The following is a 26788-nucleotide window of genomic DNA, read 5'->3' as shown; positions in this document are numbered from 1 at the left end:
GTAATAACCATAATCTGCAAATTACACGTGGCATGGCCAGTGTGCTGCAGCCAGGGAAGAAACTCCTCCGGAAGGATGAGAGTCTCAGCCCGTGACGTCGGAGATGGGGACAGGGGCAAAGAGGCAGAGTGGGGCAGGGTTCCCAAAGGCCGTGACTTCGCTACGAAAAGTCAGGTCGGGAGGCGGGCTTCCTTCCTTCCTTTCGCCGGCCCAGGAACTCGCCCCGCGCGGGCGCCTCCTCCCGAGCCAAGGGCGTGGGCACCTCTACCCGGCCTTTTAGGAAACCCGATTCAATGCCCCAGCACGTGAAGGCACACTGCAGCCCTCCCAGCAGGCGCCCCTCACATGCAAGCCAGGGGGCTTGCTAAATAGCTTCAACGCTCTCCCGGGGCCCGCAGCCACCAGACTTTCCTAAGTCGAAATTACTTTCCAGCGTTTCAAAAAAGTTTAAAATTAAAACAGTTTTTTCCCGAATTTACTTTCAAGCAGTTAAAAAAAACAAACTATTTCGAAGTGCCACTGCGGCCTAAACATCGCTAAATGAGAAACTCTCAGGGAGTCCGCGCTGATTTTGGACTTGCATGGGTGAAGGGCTGCAAGCGCCCAGCTCAAAACATCCCCGGAGGGAAGATAGTGGAAAGGCAGTCGCGCCGCGCCCCTCGGAAGCAGAGGCCGTCGCCAGGGACTTAGAATAAGAATAGCAGGGCCGCCGGCGCAGCCGGGCTAGCGGCCGGCCCGCCCTGTGCCCCCGCCCGGCGTGCACCCCTAGCCCGGTTCGGCGTCCCCAGCCCGAGAGGAAAGTTAACATAGGCTTCACTTCATTAGTTGCGGTCAACCCCCGCCATCAGCCCTTCCCAGAACCCACCCAACGCGCCGGCTCGCGACCCCCAAGCAGTGAGTAGCCAAGGGTCATTACCCGAAATTAAGACCTCCCTCCCCAAACTATGACCCTTGTTTTTTCCCACACTCCACCTCCTCCACTCCGAGAAAGTTGGGCGACTCGGTCCCGAGCCTCCTCGGAAAGCCGTTTAAAAGCACAGAACGACAGGCACCGACTTGACAAGGCGGGGTGACATTTCCTCCGCGGCGAGTCCCCTCCGCAGCTGGCTCCCGCGGCTGGCCCGACGGCAAGGCACAAGTCTAGCTTACGTGTTAGGATCATGATGTCCGGCTTCTCCCTGCACATCAACTGCGGCGAGGGGTGGCGGGAGTGCGCTAGGGAAGTCGAGGCAGCCCGAGGCAGCTCAGCCCGCGCCTGGACCCACGGAGGCACCCGAGACGCGCGCGCTGGCGGTCCTCAGCGCATCCTTGCTCGCCGCTCCGTGCCCCTCGCCACGGCCCCAGAAAGAACGCAGGGTTTTCCAGAGGTCGAAAGGAGAAAGAGCTCAGGGAGAGGGGCGAGAAGCACCGGAGCTGTCGCTCCTGCTGCGGAGAAGTTCGGCCATGGCGGGGTTAGGAACTAAGCGCCCTCGCTCGGGCTGCCAGAGCGCTCTGCCTCCCGCGCGCCCCTCCGGCCGCGCCCTCCCGCAGGGTCCGCCCCCGAGGGGAGGGGCGAGGCCGGGCAGCTTGGACTCCTTCACGCCGCCCGCGTGCTGGGCGGCAGCCCCCGGCTGTCTTCCTGCCCCGAACCCCGCCCCAGACCCCGCCCCTCGTTGCTCCGCCCCTTACCTCCTACCCGCCGCTGGGCTAACCAAGCGCAGCCTCAGGCGGTACTCTGGCCCCGCCCCCGCCCCCGGCCCCGCGCCTGTTCTGCCCGGGGCTGGAATATTTTCCCCTAGCCTCCCGGTCTGCAGGGGGAAGCGCCCCAAACTGTCCAACTGTTGGCCTCAGGGGTGAAGGCAGTCCCTCGAGGCGTCTACTTGTCGGGGAAGTCTGAGCTGGACTCTGGGACACCGCGCACTTTCCCTCTTTTTCTTGGTAGCTTTGCACACTTAAAAAAAAAAAATCTGTATGATTCTGCCTTATATCCTGGTGGGAACCGCATAAATTTGCGGAACGAAGGGGAAGCGGGAGGTAGGGATGAATCAGTGTTTCCTCATCTGTAAAATGGGGAGAAGATACCTGTCCCTTGGACGTTCGTCATTCATTGCTAAAGCCCGCCTTTAGGGATAGAGAACAAATGTAAGTAACTAACACTGCTCTAGAGAGGGACTGAATTTTTACTCAGCACGTGTTGAGCATACTGTGTGCACATTCACAGTGTTTTACAAACTATGGACCTTGGGCCACAACCCCATGCAGCTCCTGCAATTTGTAGGCCCTGCCTCTATGTCAGAATGATAATCTCTGATGGCGATAATCTGCGTTTTAACAAACTCTTGGGTGATTTGGAGGCACTGTAATTTGGGGGCCCTGATATAGTAGGAAGCTTCATTTTTAAAGATCACAATTGAATACGACCTATGTAAGATTTTTAAAAATTCAGACCGAGTTTTCATGAAAATTTCCTTTGGGGCTAATTGGTGTTTTCTGCCTATTACCTCTGCGCAAAGAAAACTACTAAATCCATTCATTCAAAAAATATATCAACAGCATTTATTATGTGCCAAACACTGTTCTGGACTCTGGAGCTATAGCAGTGAGCAAAAAAGCCAAACATCTCTTCCCTCCTAAAATTTTCTTTCTAGTGGAGAAGATGCGCAATAAACAAGGTAAACACGTGAAATATTCATAGTGTCTTAGGTGGAGATACATAAAGCAGAGGAGGGGAGAGAAGGGTTGTGGGAGAGTTTCTTTAAATAAGGTTAAATGCAAATGGGAGACTTTAGTCTGTCTTAAATATAGCGTAAAATGTATTGATTTCATAGGCATGCCTTAGTGTACATACAGAAGACTCTTTTTCACCCTGTTTTTTTAAAAAAACAATAAAAATGCTAACTCCATTGGCTCTCTAATGTACTGGAATCAAAATTCTGGCTCTGGAGAATGGCCTTTCAGGTTTGGGGCTCTATTCAGTAGATATTTCCAGGGCTTTTTTACCTACTTATAATTGCTGGGGATGCCAAGGTAAGCAAGGTTACCCCCACCTCTGTCGGCAGGCACAGAGTTTACAGTCTGGTGGGGAAGTGACAAGGGGCATGTGAAAAAGAGTTGCTGTGAACAAGGAGCTGGAAGTAGAGCCCAAGACAGAAAGAAGAAGAGCTGCCCTCTGAAGTCTGGCTGCTGGGGGAATTGCAAAAATGCCTGCAGTCGCCAGCAAGGTGCAGTATGATTCAAGGGGAAGTTGGAAAAGTAGGGGCAAGAACTTTTCAATTCCTGCGTGATTGTGTTAAGGATTGTTTTATCCTTTACAGTTATAAACAGTGAGAAGCCATGTTAATGGACGAAGGCATCCCATAGCCAGATCTGCATTTTGAAAATACCACAGGCTGCAGTGTGTACTTTAAATTACAAAAAAGGAATATATCTCCTAAACATACTAATTTCCCTTATTTATTAAAAATCCAAACCTTAAAAATATAGATAGCATCTCCTCCAAAGCATATCAACTCTCAGAATAAGTTCTTAATGTTTATTATTAGCTGGGTGAAGTTGCATTCAATTTAATTAAGCTCCTAGCAGTTTGTGCAATCCCTCTACGCCCACCCCCCACTAAGTATTTCAAAATAAAACATGCTACTCTTTTTGTCTCTTCTTGTTCAAACTCCATTCATTTCTCCTTGATTATTGATGTCTTCTCTGGGTCTTCTCTAATTTCATCATATTTCTCTGGAGGTTTCTGCTATGTGGATTGTTCATCATCTAATAATACCAATAACTCCAAAAACAATTTCCTTGGTGAGATACTGTTTTGCATTTGGCCTTCACTGAATCTCATCACCTTCTTCCATTCTTTGGTTTATTGACATGGTCTGTGTCCTGGGCCAAATCCCAATTTTCATAGTTTTAGTTCTTTTTTTTTTTAGAGGGGCGAGGGGAGGGCAGAGGGAGAAGGAGAGAGAGAATCTTAAGCTCCCAGTGTGGAGCTCGACTCAGGATGAGATCCCAAGACCCCAAAATCATGACCTGAGCTGAAATCAAGAGTTGGATGCTTAACCGACTGAGCCACCCAGGTGCCCCCATCGTTTTAATTCTTAGCCCCTTTAGAAATGGACATGCTACAGTTTGAAGACTGCTGTACTTGTAGAATAGTGAATAGTGGTTGAAAGCAGGACTTTTGTAGCAGGCCACTTACTAGCTGTGTGATGAATACAATTTTTTGCCTCTGAATCTTCCGTTTCTTCATCTTTAAAAAAAGGAGGTTGAACTAGTGCCTATCTTATGAGGTTTTTAATGAGGATTGAATAAGATAATGTGTGTAAGTGCTCAGCACATAATAAGCACTTGATAATGTTAGCCATTATTATTACATATTACTAAGGGGGCATATCAAACAAAAACATGCAATTTCTATTTAAATAATCATCCAGGGGAAGATTAAAACAAAACAAAATGAGCCCTTGATTTTACCCTTTTTGAATCTGAGGAGCCTTCACAAAAGGGGGATGGAAGGAGTGGAAAAGTCATTAAGAGTATCAACAAAACAGGGGTGCTTTACCAGATGAAAGAGGGTTCCCAGGACAGCTCAGACTCCTTCTTCTTCATTCAACCTTTAACTCATCACCCAGTGTTTCATTTTCTTCTGTTGTGGGCAGATGACATTAGATTAGGCTTGTTAGCTGATTTGCATTAAGTGACATTGGGTATTGAAACACTGGACTCTAAGAAGCAGGGATTAAGTGGCCCATTTCCCCACCAGAAGTCTAGGATCCTCCAAAACCCCTTCAACACATGACAACAAAAAACCACCACAAATCACATTAGGTTTTGTTGCTACAATTTGACCCAAAGACAAGGACCTGTGCTGTTTACTTCCTGCCATGTTCTTCTCAGTTTGGGCGTCAGGCTCATGGAAGCTACTCACAGGGATTTTTTATCCTGTCTATGTTTTCACATTTAACGGTGTATTACCAAGGTAAGAAAAAATCACATAGGTAGTTCCTAAATTGCATGACAGAAAACTAAATGACTAAGAGGTCACCTCTCTGGTTCCTACGCTATATTAATGATTGATACTAGGTATCATTGATACTGCCCAAGGACATCCTCTAGCATTTTTTCCACTATAATGTATTTAAAAAAAAAAAAAAGTAAAATTCAAGTGTCTATAGGTACTCAGGCAGATAATACTGGTGAGGAAGACAAGCCACATTGGGGTGGGGAGAAGTGGGGAACCTAGAACCTCCCCAAGGGGGCAGGGCCAGTCAGGCTCACTTGATTGTTGGCATGTGTTAACCCAGGAGCCCCAAGGTTCTGGGTTTAAAGATTGTTCAAGAGCCTCTTACTTAGACTTTTATAATTTTATTTCAATCCTTTAACTTTTACATGCTGGCAACTAATTAAAAAAAAATCTAAACCCATTCCAAGTAATTTCAACTTTGGGCTTCATTTAGCTCCAGGGCAACTAGTTTAAACCTCTGCTCTAGTGATATGAGCCAAGCAATGTCTTTGTAAATTTATTTCTCTCCCACAGGAACTAAAAGCCTCCTGAGCTTGGAAAATGTTGTAATATAATTTGTGTTCAATGGAGCATTGGGAAATCAGTGTGGAAAAACATTTACTTGTAACATTCAAAGGAAATAAGACAAATAATAGAAAGTTTTGAAAATAATTTTTAAACAGTATTCAATTAAGAGACATAATTAAATTTGAAATGTAATGGTTGTCCTTAAAATATTCACTTATGTTTATAAGTTTCCATGACCCATGCCTGGGCTCTTCCCCACTATCCACCCTGGTATTTAGCCTTTGCAGAAATGTTTAAAACCCAAATGCTGGAGGTGTCAGATAGGGAAAGAAGGGAAAAAGAAAGGATTGGGCAATAATATAGATTCACCCCCTTTTAATTTTACCTAGAGCAGCTCCCTTGTTCAGTCAGACCTTTTTTGACTACTTCTTTTGAACAATTTAAAAGTTTAAAATATGGGGAAGGTGACTTAGTCTACCAGTGATATTTTTAGTTAGAGGGGGAGGAGACCTTTATTCCTGCATAAAGGTAATATAAATCTACTTTTGGGATAATCACTTAAGCCTGAACTATGAGCCAGCCTGACATAGTACTTTTATCATTCAACAAGTATTTATTAGACCCTGGAAAAGGCAGTGTGCTGGTGAAACAATAATGAACATGAATAAATACATCTTTGGGATGTAAAGTACAGCATAATGACTATAGTTCATACCACTGTATTATGTATTTGAAAGTCGGTAAGAGAGCAGATCTTACAAGGTCTCATCACAAGACATGGGCACCTAGGTGGCTCAGTTGGTTAAGTGTCTGACTCTTGATTTCAGATCAGTCATGATCTCAGGGTTGTGAGATGGAGTCCCTGTCAGGCTCAGTGCTGGGCTTAGAACCTGCTTAAGATTCTCCCTCTGCCTCTCCTCCCCCCACCCTGCACACTCTCTCAAAAAAAATTTTTTTCCAGGGGCACCTGGGTGGCTCAGTTTGTTGAGCGTCTGCCTTTGGCTTAGGTCATGATCCCAGGGTCCTGGGATCAAGCCCCGCATCGGGCTCCTTGCTCAGTGGGGAGCCTGCTTCTCCCCCTCTCTCTGCCTGCCGCTCCCCCTGCTTGTGCTCTCTCTGTCAAATAAATAAATAAAATCTTTAAAAAAAGGTTTTCATCACAAAAAAGGTGTTTTGTGATTATGTGTGATGCCAGTGTTAACTAGACTTATTGTGATGATCATTTATACATATATATATAAAATATTTCAACTCTGAAACTAATATTATATATGTCAATTATATCTCAATAAAAAATACTTCAGTAAATAACAAAAAAAAAACATGAAGAGAGAGCTTGGAGGAGAAAACTCTTAGGTGGAAAATAGGTACAAATACAGTTCTGTAATAGTAGAGGATTTAAATATACTGAATTCTCAATCCTATTTGATAAATCAATGGACACTCTTCCTGAGATAATTACAATATTTATAGTAGAGTCTCCTTTTAAAGACAATTTCATTTAGCAACTCGGGTACCCAATTAGCCTAGTGCCTCGCGGCTCAGCGTGCAGGGAAGGTGGGTGCCCAGGAGTAATGGCACCAAGTCAGAGTTCTTGCCACCCCCCAGTTCCCATTGGATCTTCACCAATGACTGCTCTGGTTCTTTCATGTGGGCTCTGATGACACAAAAATCAAGCCAATGAAAAGTAAAAATTGATTCCATGAAAGAAACTGGGCTATTTTCCCATTGACTTAGCCAATTTTAGTGGCATGCTTTGATTCTTTGTCTATTCTGACATTGTTCTCCATTTAATAGTTATTTTTTGGACTTGTAGCAAATAACTCATTTAAAGCTGAGGATGGACAACATTATTAAGTACTACTAATATTTATCCTCTGCTTTCTTATTATTTAAATTTTATGATTATAAAATATCCATTGCTAGAAAGAAAAAAAAATGGAAAAGCATAAAGAAAAAAATAATAAAACCTCGTCATAATCACACTACCAGAGACAACTGCAGACATCTGTATTCCATTTTTATTTCTATCCTCCTAGTTAGGTTTCTAAGTACAGATACTTTGATGTACAAAATTGGAATCACAGTATATATTGTTTTGTAATATCTTATTTCATTTAGTATAAATGAAGAATAGGGCATTTTATAGTTGCTTCATATTCCGTCTTACGGATTTCCATGAATTAATTAACCAATGTTGAGTTTCTCATTTTCCAGCATTTTATGTGATGAACATTCTTGTATAATAAATTTCAGAGCGAGAATGATAATTTCTTTAAGCAAATTCACTTATGTACTACTTTGAACTAAGAAGCCAAAGGGTTTTGGGACATTTGACATATATTTCTGAACTGTCATCCAGAAACTTTTTGATTATTTTACATTTAACCAGTGTTTGAATGTACCCATTTGTCTAATGGAAATTAGAATTTCCATTCCTCCTGCTAATTTAATAAGCAAAATAGTATTATCTCATTACTGTTTAAGTCTGCCTTTGTTTGAATACTAAACTGGCTGAATTTGTTTTATTGTAGTAAAATACACATCACATAAAATTTATCATTTTAGCCATTATTAAATGTACAGTTTAGTGGCATTATGTCCATTAACCTTGTTGTGCAGCTATCATCACTATCCATCTCCAGAACTTTTTCATCTTCCCCAACTGGAATTCTGTATCTCTTTAACAGTAATTCCTCATTCTGCTCTCCCAACCCCCAGCCTTTTGGGACCAGGGGTCTACTTGCTGTCTCTAGGAACCTGACTATCCCAAGAACCTTATATAAGTGAAATCATACATACTCATTCTTTTGTTTCTGGTCCTTCTGTTACATTGAACTAGCTGTATTTTAAAAAATTACCTGTTTTGTCCTTTAGCTCTTTTTTTTTTTCTCAACGAAGCAGTTTGCCTTTTGTGACTGATTTTAAAATATTATTTATGCATTAGGAATATTAACCATTTGTAATTTATTGTAAAATATTTTTACTAGTTTGTCATCTGCCTTTGAAGCTTGTTTATTTGTGGTATTAAAAAAATTAACAAGATTCAAACAAAATTCAAAGGTCTTACTTATTTGTTCCTTTCAGTTATTAACTAGGAATTTACTTAAGTAGTTTTCTCTATACAATTTGAAGCCAGAAATGCTGACACAAAATCAATTTGCAAAACAAGGTCATTTAACACGTGGGATTTTTTTTGCTTTATTTTTAATGATAGGTTTCATTATTTACTCAGAGTCTAGCTGTCTTATTTGATTTTCTATCTTCCTTAACATCAAATAGAGATGCCCTGCATTGAGGAAAGCCCCCATAAAAGCCTCTGCAAAAAAGCTAGCAGGGTCAGAGTACCAGATGGAGACCTAGGGGCACTGAATTTTTTTTTTTTAGGGATACCATGTCATATTTAATTAATACAAATCACAGTAGCACTGAAAATGGCTCTACTGAGTGGGCCTCATTCAGTTTAGGCAGCTAAAGGGAGGGAGGATGTCCTAGTCCTCTCCCTGGAGCTAAATGATCATTTGGGGAAATGTGGGCTCTGGAGCACAGAGCTATTTTCTTAGAGGAAAAAAAAAAAACTGAACTCCCAGCACTGGATAAAACTGCAAAAAGGAAGAACTGTGCTCAGGCACTAAATACAAGGCCATGCCAGATAAGGAAAGCTGGATCCTGTAAGCTTCTGGAAGAAAGGAACCTTTCCATGTGAAGTCTCTCCCCAGCACCTAGCACATAGTAAGGTGCTCCATTAGTGTGTGTTGAGTGAATGAACGTTCAGGGTTATTTCCTGATCATTGTGTTCAGGAGTCTACTGGGAAGGGCTTAAACCTTGAATTTCCCTTTTGGGAAGTCTCAAATGTGGTTCCCTCACTTGGAGAAGACAGATTCTGTGGGAAGAAGGCTGAAGAGGCAGCAGGGCATGTGTTTGCCCACAGCCCTGACCCCTCCTAAGAGCAGTGATCTGGGGACTGCTACTCAACACCAACCTGCTGAGTCCCAAGCTCGAAGGGATTATTTTACGGCAGGATGTGGAGAGGCCCTGGGCTTAAGTCCAGTCACTGGCCAGCCTCTCTGGTTCCCTCTCTGGGACCCTGCCTCATTTCCTGTCCCTGCAGAGCACCCAGCACCACAGGCCTGAGGAACAAGTTCTGTTCCACATGGGCCCAGGCTCGATGGCCCACCCAGAGGCACCCCGCTGCTGACTAGGAGACCAGCGAGTGCCTACAACCTCAGCTGAGCCCCACACGGTGACACCTTCCAGGGAGGCCAGGACACCGGCACCTTGTGGTCAGGCTCCTCACATCAGCCATTGCTCCTTCTCTTTGAGGAAGGGGGCATTGAATTTTTGAGAAGCTTTTTGACTTTCACATTCTCCCTAAGTGCAGTGTGTGTGTGTGTGTGTGTGTGTGTGTGTGCGTGTGTGCACATACATATCTACTAGTAATAAATCTTGGGACATCTGAGTTTTTCTGGAACTAAGTACAGTAACAGTATGGCCATTTTAGCCTTTCATCTTGTGGGAAAAAACTATTTTTAGTATTGTTTTCTACCATCTTGTTCAAAAGAGCCATTTATTGGAAATATATTCCACGCTCATGGATTGGAAGAATTAATATGGTTAAAATGTCCATACTACCCAAAGCACTCTATGGATTTAATGCAATCCTTATCCAAATACCAACAGCACTTTTCACAAAACTGAAACAAATAATACTAAAATTTGTAGGGGACCACAAAAGACCCCGAATAGCCAAAGCAATCTTGAGAAAGAAGAACAAGGCTAGAGGTATCACAATCCCAGATTTCAAGATACGCTACAAAGCTGTAGTCATCAAAACAGCATGGCACTAGCACAAAGACAGACACAGACCAGTGGAATAGAAGGGAGAGCCCAGAAATAAACCCATGCTTATATGGTCAGTTAATCGATGACAAAGGAGATAAGAATATACAGTGAGGAAAAGACAGTCTTTTCAATAAATGGTGGTGGGAAAATTGGACAATTACATGCAAGAGACCAAACTGGATCACTTTCTGACACATACACAAAAATAAGCTCAAAATAGACTAAAGACCTAAATGTGAGACCTGAAACCATAAAAATCCAAAAAAGGACATAGGCAGTAATGTCTGACATCAGTGGTAGCAACATTTTTCTACATGTGTCTCCCAAGCAAAAATAAACTATCAGGACTACATCAAAAAAAAAGTTTTGCACAGTGAAGCAAACCATCAACAAAACAAAAAGGTAACCTACTGAGTGGAAGAAGGTATTTGCAAATGAATATCCAATAAGGGGTTAATATTCAAAATATATAAAGAACTTATACAACTCAACACCAAAACAAAACAACCTGATTTAAAAATGGGCAGAGGATTGGGGCGCCTGGGTGGCTCAGTTGGTTAAGCGACTGCCTTCGGCTCAGGTCATGATCCCAGGGTCCTGGGATCAAGCCCCGCATCAGTCTCCCTGCTCAGCCAGAAGCCTGCTTCTTCCTCTCCCACTCCCCCTGCTTGTGTTCCCTCTCATGCTGTCTCTCTCTCTCTCTCTCTCCCTGTCAATTAAATAAATAAATAAAATCTTTAAAAAAAAAAATGGGCAGAGGATCTGAATAGACATTTTTCCAAAGAGGACATACAGACGGGCAAGAGGTACATGAAAAGATGTTCAACATCACTCATCATCAGGGAAATGCAAATCAAAACCACAATGAGATATATCACCTCACACCTGTCAGAATGGCTAACATCAAAAAGACAAGAAATAACAAGTGTTGGTGAGGATGTGGAGAAAAAAGAACTCTCACAAACTGTTAGTGGGAATGCAAATTGGTACAGCCACTGTGGAAAACAGTATGGAAGTTTCTTGAAAAAACCCAGAAATACCATATGATCCAGTAATTCCACTATGGAGTATTCACACAAAGAAAACAAAACTAATTTGAAAAGATATACACACCTCTGTTTATTGAAGCATTATATATAATAGCCAAGATATGGAAGCAACCTAAGTGTCCATCAATAGATGAATGGATAAAGAAAATGTGGTGTGTGTGTGTGTATAAAATATATAATAGTATAGGGCGCCTGGGTGGCTCAGTTGGTTAAGTGACTGCCTTCGGCTCAGGTCATGATCCTGGAGTCCCGGGACCGAGTCCCGCATCGGGCTCCCTGCTCGGCGGGGAGTCTGCTTCTCCCTCTGACCCTCCCCCCTCTCATGTGCTCTCTCTCTCATTCTCTCTCTCAAATAAATAAATAAAATCTTTAAAATATATATATATATATATATAATAGTATATTGTGCAGCCATAAAAAAGGATGAGATCTTGCCATGGATAGACCTAAAGGGTATTATGCTAAGTGAAATAAGTGAGACTGAGAAAGACAAATACCATATGGTTGCACTCACATGTAGAACCTAAAAAACAAAACAAATGAATAAACAAACAAGTACAATCAGACCTATAAATACAGAGAAAAAGCTGTTGGTCAGAGGGTGGGCGGTGGGGAGATGGACAAAACAGGTAAAGGGGAATGGGAGATACAGGCTTCTAGTTACAGAAAGAATAAGTCATAGGAATAAAAGGCATAGCATAGGGAATACAGTCAATGATATAATAGTGTTGTATGGTGACTGCTGGTAACTCCACTTGTGGTGAGCACAGCATAAGGTAGAGACAGAAGTTAAATCATTATGTTGTGTACCTGAAACTAATGCAACATGGTATGTCAACTATACCCAAAAAACTAAAATTAAAAAAATTGTAAAAAGTAAAGAAGTCATTTATGTGTTTCCTCCTACTTTGACTCTTAAATCAATATCCAGATGTCATTCTAAAGCATCTGTTCAAAGAAAATTCTCTACCATGGTTTTGAAAATTTGGGTTTGTTTTCACTAAGTGGATGTTTTGTGTTCATCTGAGTTGTAATGTGTTGCTGTTTCTTCATAGTAGATTGGGTCATAAAACAATGATAGTATGGCATGGGTTTGAGCAATGCCTGAAAAAAATAAACAGTTCTTTTTCTTAGCTGCTAACTATAGCATGTTGGTCATTACAGTGTTATTTCTGGAAACCCCTACACAGCTCCAGATCATTAACTTACTTTAATAGGCAACAGGAGAACGGGGCTGCAGTAGGTCATCAAGTTTGGTTTTTCATGCATAACCAACTCAGTCAATTATCTCTTTGGGATCCAGTTGAAGTAAACTGCATCTTGGGGAATTGCAAGGCAAAAATTTAAAAGTAGACCTGGCAATGAGACTCATGAATTGTGGAAAACTGATATTTGAAGACTGATATCAGGAGAGAACAGACTAGATTGGATCTCTCCAATACAAATATTCTATTGTTGAACAAACAACTATTTCTGCACTGATTGTTGTCATCTTTTGGGTGAATTGACAAAACAGACATATAAAGGGCAAAAAAAAAAAAAAATTAGAGAAGCCCACTGAATTTCACAATTGAGTCTTCCAGGTCTGAAATTAAAAAAAAAAAAAAAAATGAATCGTGAGGATCCTGAAGTCCATGCATGTATAGAGGAAAGAGATCTGATTTAAGTCATGTTCCTAACGTGGTCATAAACACCATCAGTGGCCTTGAGTTGCTTATATAATACTATCTTTGCTCCTGAGTTTATTTTTAAAATATCATATATGATTTATAATATACTACATATTAATTATGTATTATTGTATATAAATACAAAGATATAATTTATATGACAGAACAAGGGTACTAGATCATTTAGCTCAGGATTTTAAATTGTAGACACAATATAATTGGGAGGTAAATATTATTATTACAGATAAGTAATTCAACTCAGAGAGGTTACATAGCTTGTTTGATTTCACGCTTGTAATAATTAGAGAAGCAAGAACTTGAATCTGGGTCTCTCTGCAACGATGATTATGACCAGGGCTTTCAAGTCAAACTCTGTGAGTTTGGAACACTCTATCAGGTCTCCTCTTTCCTCAATTGTAAAATAAGAGATTGGACCAGATATTCTCTCATGTCCCCTCACTTTAGGTTCTAGTTTGTCTTGATATAGCGTGTAACAATGAATTTATATGCACATTCACTTCCTTGGATAGGGTTCTAAACACACCCAGCATTCAAAAATGCTACTCATTAAAAGCAAAAATGTTGGAAAGGAAAAAGCATCTACTCTGTCAGCTACCATGCCTCACAGCAATTCAGAAAAGACAACCGTGGTCCACCGAGTGTGCAGCTGCAAATCCCAGGACCATACCTGCCATAGTAGAACTCTGTCCTCTTGGGGGCCAGTCTCTTGGGTTTCTCAAATCTGTTCCAGAACCACACGCTTCAGAAATCCATAAGTTAAGCTCTACTCCTTTCTGGACAAGCCTCTCCTGCTACCACTGAGGCCTCAAGAGGTATGTGGTGTGGTCCCTATACTTGCTAATGAAATTTGGGCCCTGCAGTTTGGTAGAATTTCGAGGGTCTTCACCCAAATGACCTACTTAAAAATGAACTCCTCTTTGTCTTCTATGCCACTGCTCTGATTTGCCAATTATATTTTGATCTTAATCCTCCCACCCAGCCTTTTAAAATGGAAGGATTGTATCATTATGTGAGTGATTTCTTTTGCACTTTTTACTAAGAGTCGTTTCCCAACTTCTGTACACTTCATCTCTCTTCTAAGTGTATTCTTCCTTCGAAGAAACCTATCGGAATTATCTGAAAAGAATACTCAACCACCATCCCAACATACTACTCTTAGAATACTTTGCATTCAAGCGTTTCCTTGCAGTGACACAAACACTTTTGAGACAAGTACCACACTAATAAAAAGTGACAATGCACGTGCGGGCTGTCTTGTTTGCTTGCACTACAACCTTCTCCATCATTATGTTGTCTGGTATGTAATACTATTCTAGATTTGCAGAGTTCTCCTAAATATACATTTTATTTCCCTTAACATTCAATAACTGAGCAAGGTATTTTGTTGTATGTTCTTTTCTCACCATCTATCCCCTCCAACAAGCATCACCTCCTGCATTATCAATACTCTCCACCAGAGCGGTTCATTTGTTACAGCTGATCAACCCACGTGGATACATCATAAGCACTCAATGTCCAGAGTTTACATCAGGCTTCACTCTTGGTGTTATACATTCTATGGGTTTGGACAAATGTATAATGCCACATATCCACCATGATAGTTTATATAGAGTAGCTTCACTGCCTTACAAATCCTCTGTTCTCCACCTATCCATTCCTCCCTCCCTCCTAACCCCTGGCAATTGTTTTACTGTCTCCATAGTTTTGCCTTTTCCAGAATGTAAAATAGCTGGGATATAAAAGGCAAACAAATATGTTGGAGGGCTTGGGGTTATAGGAGAAATCTCTCTTCCTTCCTCTCAATTTTGCTATGAACCTGAATCTTCTGGAAAATATAAAGCCTATTAAAAATATATGAGAGGGGTTAGCAGAACATAGAATATTAAATGATAAGGTCAAGCATAAACATTTTGGTGTTCTGGAAGGAGTTAACATAAAGACTGGAGCAAAGAGGCAACTCTTGGAGTTCATAGTGGTTGAGGATTTTCCCTTTTTTTTTTTTTTAAAGATTTTTTTATTTATTTGAGAGAGAAAGTTTGAAAGCACACAGCTGGGGGGGAGCGGGAGAGGGAGAAGCAGACTCCCCGCTAAGCAGGGAGCCCAACACAGGGCTTGATCCCAGGATCCCGGGATCATGACCTGAGCTGAAGGCAGATGCTTAACCGACTGATACACCCAGGTGCCCTGGGGGCAAATTTTTTTTTTTTAAAGAATAAGCATATGGCAAAATGCTTAAACCAATTATTAATCAAAATGCAAATTGAGATCATAATTAACTACCATTTTACATGTACTACATTTACAATTAAAGAGTCTGGCAATGCCAATTGTTGCCAAGGATGTGAAATGATGAGAACCTATATATGTTGCTGGTGGAAGTGTATATTGACACAACTGCTTAAAAAATAATTTTACATTTATTTTAAGAATGAACATTAACTATGCTATGATCCAGCAATTCGGCTCTGAGGTATGTACCCTAGAGAAACTCTTGCATATGTGCATCTAGACAACTCAAAAATGTTAGCAGTAACATTATATCAGGAAAAATTGGAAATAATCCAAATGTTCATCAATCTGAGAATAGATCTCTTAAAATGGCATAGTCACACGGTGGAATATTACACAGTAGTGAAAAATGGGTGAGTTACAGCTTTGTGCAACAACATGGATAAATGTTTGCGACAATGTTGAATGAGATATCAACATTGAAAATAAAATGCTTATGTGGTAAAAATAATTCATAAAATGTGAAGGGAATGATAAATTCAACATTGAGGATTATGATTACCTCTGGGGCAAGGCAGGGAGACAGCTGGGGAAGAACTCAGCTGGGTGGCTTTAACAGGAAAGGTAATATTTCAGTTTTTCAGCTGGATTTTGGGTGAATAGCTGTTGTATTATTATGTTTTATAACTTACATTCACATATATTTTTCTTGTTGGTATTAAGATTTTAAAAAAGAAGTAACACTAGAGACATCTGATTACATTGATTAAAAAAAATCAACTTTTGAGTCAGATCCAGATTTGAATCCTGAAACTGCCAGCTATTTGCTGCATTATCTTGGAAAAGTTACTTTATCTTCAAATCTTATTTTCCTCCTCATCACATGGAAATAATAATACCTCACTGGGTAGTTGTGAGGATTAAAATTGATTATTTACAAGGGGCTTAATACATACTTATGCACTTAATAAATAGTAACTGAAACCTTAACTCAAAATCTATTTTTGGGGGGTGTGTGTGTGTTTAATCTGTTTAGGCTCTTAAATATACTATAATATTTGTAGTTGTAATTGCATTGCACTGCTATTCACCTGTGTCTTAAAAGGACTCTTTTTTGTTCAATTACTGTTCTGGCTATCCTCTGTCATAGTGTTATTACTGAAAAGTTCCAGAACGAGGGAATCAGTGATAGTGAAAAGAACAACCACTAACTTTTTAATATCTAAATTTGTAAGTTATTCAAAACAATTTTCTATATCTTATTGCCTTTATTTACATTAGTTTATATTGTCAAAGCTAAATAATATTAATAATAACAATAATGATAATTTGACTCTGTAAGGAAACATCTACTTTCCAACGTTTAAATTTATTCCTTTCACATCGCATCTAAGACACAGGCCTTCCATGTTTATTTCAGTTCTACGCTTAGAAAAATAGTGTGTCATGTTGCTCACGCTACCAGAATGTTTAAAGTTGGGAAGATAAAATCCGAGATAGGTTTATGGAAAGATTTATAATAGTCCCCAGCACAGAGAACCAGAGGGAAAAGCAAGCAGGTAATTTAATCTAGAAGTCACAGGGCATTCCTGGTTAGTTTTGACTTGACTCGGTCCTGATACAGCCCCGCTCCTAAACTATCCTTTGAAATCTGCATCAAATTTAGAAAGAATGAAGGAACACTGATTAATGTGGTATAAACTTTAAATCTTTCTGCAATGATCTATCTAATTTTAGGCAAGGTGAAGGCAAGAGTTTCCATCAGCATCCTCCAAAAAAGTGTTAAATATGAATCAATCAGCTCACAATTTATATATTTTTTCCTTCATTTGCATGATAGGGTAAATTGGCATGTCTGGGTCTAGGAGCTATACTTCCAGTCAAAAAAATTTTTTTTTCCTCACGAGGTTATAACAGAAAATGAACATATCAGTTGTATCATTTGGACTCTTCCTCAGAACTGAGCTTCTAAACAATACTCTCAGTCTCCTGGGGGGAAGTGACAGATCTAAGCAAATACTTGGGCCTAAATAAATCTCCAGGGCAAAATTGAAGAATGGCAAATGTAGGACCAGTAGCTTCCCTCAAGTAATATGTGTGGATTTCCCATCCCTCTTTTCAAAATGAATTTAGCGCTACTCAATTTGTGATCCAAATTGTCTATCCCAGTAGCTTTTATTCCCTCTATCACCAGTCTCAAATGTTAAAATCAGAAAAGGAAGTTCTTTCATGCTCATTGTCAGATCTTGTGGCTTACACTGATGAAGCTAAAGCTGGATATCCCACAATTATGGAGAGGCAGGAGTCCTTCTCTGAAAATGACATGCAGGGGGTAGCAGGTCTATTGCAGCGAGGTGAAGGTTTGAACAGTGCTCACCAGCATCTTCTGTGATTGAGAAAGTGGGGTTTCAGGGATACAGCACATCCAGCTTTGGTTTCTAGGCCACTAACAGGCAGGACTTATAGGGAGAAACTTCAACAGCTAAATCTTGTGTGTGCATGGACGTGTGTGCTTGGACGCGCATCCATGCACATGCATGTGATACATAAATGGGGTATTTTCCTAAGGACCTAACCTTAAGTTTTCAGGGTCAATGCTGTCACTTCTCAGCTCCTCCAGGCACTTCCTGGACAGCAAATACCCAGTGGTCAGTAGTGGCTGTTTAATATTTTTATGATACTGATCGGAAATCTCAGCAGGAACAACACACAGAGGGCACGGTCTCATTCCTGACAAAGCTTAACTTAAGCAGATTTTCAAGGTTTGCGTTTGTTTCCTAGTTCCAATCCCATCCCAGGATCAGGCTCTTTTTCCTAGCTTTTTGTTCATATATGAAGCCTGTTCTTCTTTAATTTTCCCCAAATTCCAAAACAGTGCGACTAAGATGCCCCATTATACTCTGGCCATTAATGATCTCCTCATTTCCTACTCTGAGAACTCTCTCTGGAGCAGTCTTTTTCTTTCCCAGGGACCAACTGACTCAGGGTCTTCTCTTGCTCTCAGCTCTTTACTGAAGCATACCCTGCTCATAGTCTGTCATCAAATCTTCCTATTTGCCCTCTCTTTGCCTACTCCTCACCTCAATCACACTGTCTGATCTGGGTCCTTCTTCTCGGCTCTATAGAAGCTGACCCGCTCCTTCGCCCTCCCCAGACAAGCAATGACAGCCCTCATAGTTATCAAGCTCTCATTGATAGTTACTACCTTTTCTTCAATCCTCAGAAAGGGAAAGAGGTCCTATATACTCAGCTCGCTTTACCATCAGTTGGAAGAACATATGTACATAGGAAGGGAAGACATAAAAACAAAGTGAAATCCTGGCTGACTGGGGCGGCAATAAAACAGGGGATTGTGAGGGAAAAAGACCCCATTAACCGTCTCTAGGGCCATCGGGCCTCTTGTCTGCACTTGGTTTGAGAAGGCTCGCCCAAGTGAATTACTCTCCAAGTCCGAAACTGAGATTTCATTCTGCTGGTAACCACAACACTTGATTACAGAACTCTTCCAAAGGATGGAATAGGCATTTTTCAAGATCTGTCAGCTCTGGGCCAGTATTAAATCAGCCATTCGTCTCTGAAGGGTGTAGTATTGCCCATAAAACCAACAGCATCTGAATGTCATTTGTGGTCTGGGATGTATACATGTACGTGTGTGTGTGTGTGTGTGTGTGTGTGTTAATACGCATCCCTCCCAATCCTCTCAGGTAGCTTAAGAGAAATGCACTGTTCAGACGGGAGTATACTTAGGGTTGGGGGGAGGCTCCGTGATCTCTTTTATTACATGCATCTATTTTTAACAACCTGTTTCTTTATTTTTTTAAAAATATTTAATTTATTTATTTGACAGAAAGCACAAGCAGGGAGAGCTGCAGGCAGAGGCAGAGGGAGAAGCAGGCCCCCCTCAAAGCAGGGAGCCCGATGGGGGGCTCCATCCCAGGATCCTGGGATCATGACCTGAGCTGAAGGCAGACACTTAACTGACTGGGCCACCCAGGCTCCCCAACCTGTTACTTTAATTAGAAAAAAAAAAATTATGAGTGTTTTCTTTTAAAATTCATCTCACCTTTAATGTAATAAAGGCGTCCTAACCAAGGAGAACTGACAGAGAGTAAGAATCGTAACGGCTTGCCCAACAGGCTCAATTATTCCCTTAAAGGTGTATTTTTTTTTTTTTCTTCTAATTACATCAGGCAGTGATTGGGAGGATGGCAACCGATAATAAGGGTTTCATTGTCTCGCTTTTTTTCCTCAGTCACCAATACTCGAATTCCTCTTATATTGTCCTTTGCAAGGAGCTCTGGAGGAGCCGTGGTGTGGACCCCTGATCATGTGGCTCGTGAGTACAGCACAGGGCTATAAAAGAAAGGAGCCTGGGATGGCTTTAATATCCTGTTAGACAGAAGCATGACAGATTAGTGGGGGACTCCTTCCTTCTCAGGAAACCAGGCCTCTGGCTATAGCTTTGTCTTCAGCTCAGTCTTAGATCTTTATAAACACTTTCCCCCTGAACTTTAAAGGACCCATGCTTTTTAGCAACAGTTTAATGTGCATGAAACAAAAACTGAGATAAAGGGTTCAAGCATAAAATCTCATTGAAGGGTCTGATTTCTCAAGATGCTTTCTACAAACTGAGGCTTCACGTATAGAAAAATAGTTCAACAGAGAACTTTTTCATTAAGGAAAATACCAAGTCTTAAAAATGCATGGGCCTTTATAGGTAATGTTGAATCTTAATTGCTTTAAAGAAATACAACCTGCTACACCCATTAGAAACAGGTTGTAATCAGGGTCCTCAGTTGAATAAGAGATGTCTTGAATAAGAGATGTCTAAAAATGGAGCAGGGCAGTTGGGAGGCAATAAGTAGGAATTATAGGGATTGAAACCATATGATGGAGAAATATCTGGGGAAGATGAACTATAGAAAAGGGAATGTGAATCTTTATAGAACATGGATAAAAATCTGTAGCAGATGTCTGAAGACAGTCCACTCAAAAGAAGACTCACATACATAAAAAACACATGATATTTACTTGGGAAGACTTGGTAATTACATCCATCAGTTCTCTCTTAATTAATCCATCAATTTAGTGATATACCAATAAAAACAATAACAAGAATAATGATCAGTAATATGTACTGGGTGCTACCTATGTCATGCACTCTCTGCGTGTTTTCTTCTCCTAAATAGTTTAGTCCCCCAATAATCTTATGATTATTCACTTCCCCCTTTAAGAATTTAAGCAACTTGCCTAAGGTCATGCAGCCAGCAAACCAGAGAACAGAGATTCAAACCCGAGGATTCAAACTCTAGAGCTTGAGCATTATCTGTACTTTCAAATCAACAGAACTGAACAGTGAGTCTAGAAATTGACACAAATACAGGAATTTAGATTTTATTAAATGTCGCATTGCACATCATTGGATGACTATTCGTTATCGGAGGGAGACATCTGGAAACAAAGTTGGACCACAGCCCACTCTTTACGCCAAAGCATTTTTTAAATGTATCAAAAATTAAAACATGTAAAAGGAAACAAAAACCATCAGAAAGAAATGGGTGACTGAATGACAGATGTTGGGGGAATTTTATACTTAAATTTTATACTATTTTACACACTTAAATTTTATACTATTTCCATTTGTTGTCTGTTAAAATTAATTATTTTAAAAGAGAAAGAAAATAACATAGGAGGGCTGCCTACTGTGAGCATGTGTGTCATGGATAAATGCCAGTGGCATTCAGATCTGTTCCAGAAGGAATAGCTCTCTGGGGGTTCTCTCTACCCCAGAAAAATGTGGCTGTTTTGTGCCTATTTCTGTGTGATATTAGAGATGGATCACTTTTTACAGTTTCTTATTAATTGAACAGTATAAACTTCCCCTCCAGGTTACTAAATAGAGCGTCTGAGTTACTTGAGTGAGAGACTGTGCTAGAATCTGAGGCACCCTTTGTTGGGGGGAGGCTGATCTTTTAGAGAATTGAGTTCAGTGCCTCCAAAAAGTGGCAGTTACGCCACACTTTCTGCACTTCACATATCCTGGTCCATAAGACGTGTTCTGAAATGGCCCAGAAGACAGTAGCGGGTCATTGCCAACAATGGTTGACAAAACTGTGTCCTTTTCTTGACAAGTACAAATCAGTCTTTTGGCTTCATTGCAAGTTTTTAAACAGAACCCAATAATTCCGAGTTTATAGATATATATGCGAAAGAAATGCAATATATTTGATTAGTTTCAACAGTATCTTAAATGTGTTAATTGAAGCATCTTTGTTTAGTGAAGTGACAGCTTATGTACAGTAAATGAAGCACTGATTTTAATTTCCATGGATTATTGAGGCAACTATTAGAAATAAGTTGAATTATTCCCAAATATCCGTTTTTAGAAATCTGACTGACTGTAAGCTTTAATATGAAATGAATGCTGTATTTTCATTATGTTTAAGAAATGGCCACACGCAACCACCTGGGACTTCATCAATTTATCTGAAAATCTGCTGCCATTTCTGCCTTGGGGAATTAGTTGGTGAGAGGAATTCATTTTAAGCTTATGATTTAATCAAGCTTTGGGTAACTATTTTGACCTTATACACTTCCAGGCATATCCCCTCCCAATATGTTGCTTCTGTACAGTTTTCTCTCTCCTGAGAATGTCCCGTTCTCTGCTTTAAAAATGTTTCAATTCATTCTTTATTACACAGTTACACATACTTAGTGTAGAAAAAATAGATAATACAGGGGCACCTGGGTGGCTCAGTCGGTGAAGCATCTGCCTTCGGCTCAGGTCATGATCCCAGGGTCCTGGGATGGAGCCCTGCATCGGGCTCTCTGCTCAGCGGGGAGTCTGCTTCTCCTCTCCCTCTGCCCCTCCCCCTGCTCGTGCTCTCTTCTCTCAAATAAATAAATTTAAAAATCTTAAAAAAATAAATAATACAGATGATCAAGGAAGAAAAAAAAGATAAACCATTTCATCTCCCATCAAGAAATACATACTACTAATATTTTGATATGTACATAAGAGAATCCTATTATACCAATCACTGCTTTTCTACAAATTCAAAAAAATTTATACATATAATACATGCTCACATTTAAAAGATCAAATATTATAGAACTGAGTGAATTCAAAAGTGAAACTCCCCTATTTATTGTGGTAGCTAGTCTGATTATGCTAATTATTTTCTATGCCTATATGACTATATTCTCTTTATATAGGTATGTATATGTTATATAAACACACATCTTTTTTTGTTCTCAAATTTCTTTGTCCGCTGTTTTACAACTTGCCTTTTTTTTTTCAACATACATAATATACATGAAGACATGTGTATCATATATTTTGTAAATATAGATGTACTTAATTTCTTTTAAAGTTTGTGTAGAACTCTGATATATGGCTATACCCTAATTACTTAACTAGCCCTCCATTGATGGACATCCATAATGTGTCCCATTTTTACTGCTACAACTCTGCCAGTGAATATCCTGGTACCAGTAGGTTTTGCACCATGGACACATAACAAAACCCCCTCCTCCAAAAATCCAGCAGAAAGAAAGAGAGACCACATATGGTTGAACATCAGCATTTTTCATCTTAGAATCATAGATACGGTAATTATAACAAAAGTCCTAGTTTATAATTTTTTAAGTTTAAATTTTTAATCTACTTATAAGAAAAAGCATGTTCACCAAAATCAGACATTTTCAATGCCTCAGGAGGTTCACTAATAAAACATTGAGATAAATGCTTTTAGTTAAATAAAACTTCAATGTTCTAATATTATTTGTTTTATAAGTTCCCATATATTTCAAATTACATTGTTTACTGTATTAATTTGTAATGTGAAGGCCTTCATCATGCTAAATATCTTGCTAATTTAGGATCACCCCCAAACTGAGAGCTCCTAATAAATACTTATTGATGAAAATGCACTAAAGATATCATTTAATAGTTCACCTGAGAAATTAAAGAACCTAAAGCTACAGGTCACTAGCAACTTTTCTGAATATATTAACTATAAGCCAAAAGCCTATAAAATGGAATGAGAAATTCCTAACTAGCTTTTGTTTTATAAAATTAAAATATTTTTAAATAGATGAAATGGAAACTAGTCTGGTTTAAGTTTTCATTCCGATTCCTAATTTTTAAGAAGTTTTTAAAAGTAAGTGCTCCCTGGATTTATTCTGAATAGGGCATCCCTCCTTTTCTGACTTTTACAATTTGAGAAAATATGATAATTTATTTTCTTGCTGCTTTCCTTAATCAGCAAGAGAATCGACCCAGCAATCTAGCAATACTGGCTATAGTATTCAAGATGAATAATCCCTAAAATACAGTACTATTCTTTTCCACTGGGAAGTTAGTTTCAATTAATATATTATTAAGCTCATTGCTAACCAATAGTTCCAACCTTACCTTAAGCTGTGTCCTAGGGCAACTTCCTACCACCACCATGATGGCCAAAAGGCCATCCCAAAGGCTCAAAGTTATAGTCACACAAAGGATATTGAATACTTAGTTTTGTTTTGTTCTGAATTTCTTCCCGCTGTGCCAAATGATTACAAGGTTACGAGGTTAGAGTGTGCTGGATGCACCAGATGCTTTTTATATATTAGCTCTAACTTTGCCTCACATTGTTCTGCCATGTGAGATGCCCTGAGGAAAACTCTTCTCTTCCTTCCCATCAAAGCCTAGAGAGAAACCCATTGGATATTTTCTCTCTCGGAAATTCTAACTCTTGAGTCATTGGTGGGCTGTGTATTCACATACTTCCCATCCTTTCCTTCCAGGGCTTAATCATAGTTGTTAGTTAGGAGGAGGAAAAGGGTGGGTTCCTACATTTATAAAGTCTCGAATGAAAGGTTATGGAAAGTCCAAATGTTCCTGTATCTGATCTGGCCAAAGGGAATGTTTGCAACTCAAAAGTTTCGTGAAAGGCTTGCTGAGAACATCCCTAGGTAGGAAGCAGCCAGCAGGTCAGAACTATTACAAGACCTACTCAGGAGCAACTGAACGCCTCCGCCCCTCTGAAATTGAAAACCTCCCTGAAATCAATGTGTATTTTAAGAGAATACACTAGGGAGAGAAAGCATAGCCACCTTCTAAGAACTGCTCTTGTGAGGGAATAATTTTTTTCAGGTATGAAGATCAGACTAAAAAGGCCAGGCTTAACTGCAGTGGCTGGAATCTGATTCCTAGAAAGGAAGTATAAACAACTGTGTGAATAGCGTTCACACAGAACCTCCAGACTGGTTTACAGGGAGCTCTTGGGAACTTGTCATGCATGTCGCATGGACCTTGCAGACTCAGAAGAGGCAGGATACTTCTCCACACCATCACTTACAAATCAAATCCAGTTACCCCAGGCAACTACCTTTCCCCCTTTTTGGTAGAGAAGGACAAGTATGTTTGCAACACTCTGAGACATTAAGAACTCAGAGACATTAAGAATCTTCGGTGGTAAAATTAAAAAACAACAATGTACATGCCATTTGAGGAGGTGGGGTTGGAAAAGAAGCAAAAGTGGGAAGTGACATTGAGCCTGGAAGAGTGGGGGAAGAGAAGAAAATTCACCACAGAGAAGAACGTGTTTTGGCAAGAGAGACCCTGCCACTAGTCAGTTCCAGAGAGAATGATAGGAATACGAAGAGAAATTAAAAAAAAAAAAAAGGAAAGGAAAAAAGAGGGGGCAGTGATTCAAGGTAATTTAGCATTTGAAAAATAACAAAGCATTGGTAATCACCACATAGTTAGTTATTGGCTTCCAAATCATAGGCTAACTGAGCTTAATCTAGGCTGACTGAGTGAAGAAGGGTCAGAAGTCTGTCCCCTCACAAAAACAATAAATATATTACTGGGACAGTGACTTAAAGGAGAAATTCTTTTATTTTTTAAAAGATTTATTTATTTATTTGAGAGAAAGAGAGAGAGAGAGCAGGAGGGAGAGGAATGAGAGAATCCTTAAGCAGACTCCCTGCTGAGCACAGAGTCCAACCTGTGGGGCTCCATCCCAGGACCCTGAGATCATGACCTCAGCTAAAATCAAGAGTCAGACACTAAACCAACTGAGCCACCCAGGCACCCATAAAGGAGACATTCTTTTTTTTTTTTTTTTAAAGATTTTATTTATTTTTTAGAGAGCGAGCGAGAGAGAAACAGCATGAGAGGGGAGAGGGTCAGAGGGAGAAGCAGGCTCCCCGCTGAGCCGGGAGCCCGATGTGGGACTCGATCCCAGGACTCTGGGATCATGACCTGAGCCGAAAGGCAGACGCTTAACCATCTGAGCCACCCAGGCGCCCTAAAGGAGACATTCTTAACAAATGCTTCTCTGAGCTCTAGAATTTAAATGGGTAACAATCTGACTCTATTTAAATTCTACCTAAATGTAAATCCTTGGAGATTCTCTGGTATACTTTTCACACTCTGAGTGGGAACTTAGCTTTTGTAATATTTATTACATTTGGATCACAATTATATTGCTTTTCCTTTCCTACCAAATCAATTTACATTTTTCCTCTCGATTTTTACTTATCATATGTAATGCTTGATAACAAAAATTTTTTAAAGAGAAAACATCACTTACCAGTTCAGTTTACTCACTAGTTTACAGTAGTTGAATTCTTTGAAACTAGATATCATGAGAATATTTCAGGGTTTGGAACTTGTGCATACAAAACAGCTGGGCTTTGTTTAAAAATTTAAAGCCTTCAAATATTTCACTGAAAGAAACCCAAGATATCTGTTTTTATAGGTGCCAAGAGGTCACATTTTTATTGGTTCATCTGTATGTCATATAAAAAGTCCTTAGTATTTTTAACCATAGTAGGTCTCTAGGTTCCCCACCTAATCACCCCATATCATCAAGTGGGGTTAATTTGAGTCTAACTTTTGTTAAGCACAGGATTTTTTATGGGAGCCACATTTAGTCAAACTGGTTCATCTTTCTATTAAAAGGCATGTAGTGGGACACCTGGGTGGCTCAGTCGTTAAGTGTCTGCCCTCAGCTCAGGTCATGATCCCAGGGTCCTGGAATCGAGCCCCGCGTCGGGCTCCCTACTCAGCAGGAAGCCTGCTTCTCCCTCTCCCACTCTCCCCTGTTTGTGTTCCCTCTCTCGCTGTCTCTCTCTTTCTGTCAAATGAATAAATAAAATCGTAAAAAAAAAAAAAATGCATGTAGTAAACAAAAGAAACAAGAAATGCACTTGCTCTTCATGGAATGACCAGGCTACATTTTAATTTAGAAACAGTTGTGTTGAAATAATTTTTGCATTTGGGGGAAAATTCACGGTTATCCAACTGTACCTTGCCCCTAACTCCTCTATTCTCACCGAAAGCAAAGGTGAAAGTTGTTGTCAGACAAGGTGTTGAGGTTCTGGGACAGATAAAAGATGGGGGGAATGCATCCCCAAATATCTGGTTATTCTTCCTCAGGTCAAACAGTATCTTAGGGGGTACCTGTCAAGCCTGATG

At 40.2% G+C, this 26788-nt stretch overlaps 1 protein-coding gene across 6 annotated transcripts in view; it reads right to left on the bottom strand.

Annotated features, from left to right (window-relative positions):
• The window catches only part of DLC1 (DLC1 Rho GTPase activating protein), a 394038-nt gene that overhangs the window by 44441 nt on the left and 322809 nt on the right, over positions 1 to 26788 (bottom strand). The window contains exon 6 of one of the 6 annotated variants that reach the window (XR_014141200.1): positions 1150 to 4621. The exons of 3 other annotated variants lie outside the window; for them this stretch is intronic. Coding sequence is in view for 1 of the 3 variants with exons in the window: in XM_006727397.3 (XP_006727460.1) it covers positions 1150 to 1186 (37 nt within the window). In the remaining 2 variants the exon portion in view is untranslated. Of the gene's footprint in view, positions 1 to 972; positions 1098 to 1149; positions 4622 to 26788 lie in introns of those variants that run through there. 2 more of the 6 variants (XM_006727397.3, XM_031028319.2) reach the window with 2 other exon arrangements.

The sequence above is a fragment of the Leptonychotes weddellii genome, chromosome 2, assembly GCF_054177405.1.
Source record: "Leptonychotes weddellii isolate Sample4059 chromosome 2, ASM5417740v2, whole genome shotgun sequence".
Lineage (NCBI taxonomy): Eukaryota > Metazoa > Chordata > Mammalia > Carnivora > Phocidae > Leptonychotes > Leptonychotes weddellii.
The sequence above is the reverse complement of the archived record's forward strand: the minus strand, read 5'-3'. Positions and strand labels throughout refer to the sequence as shown.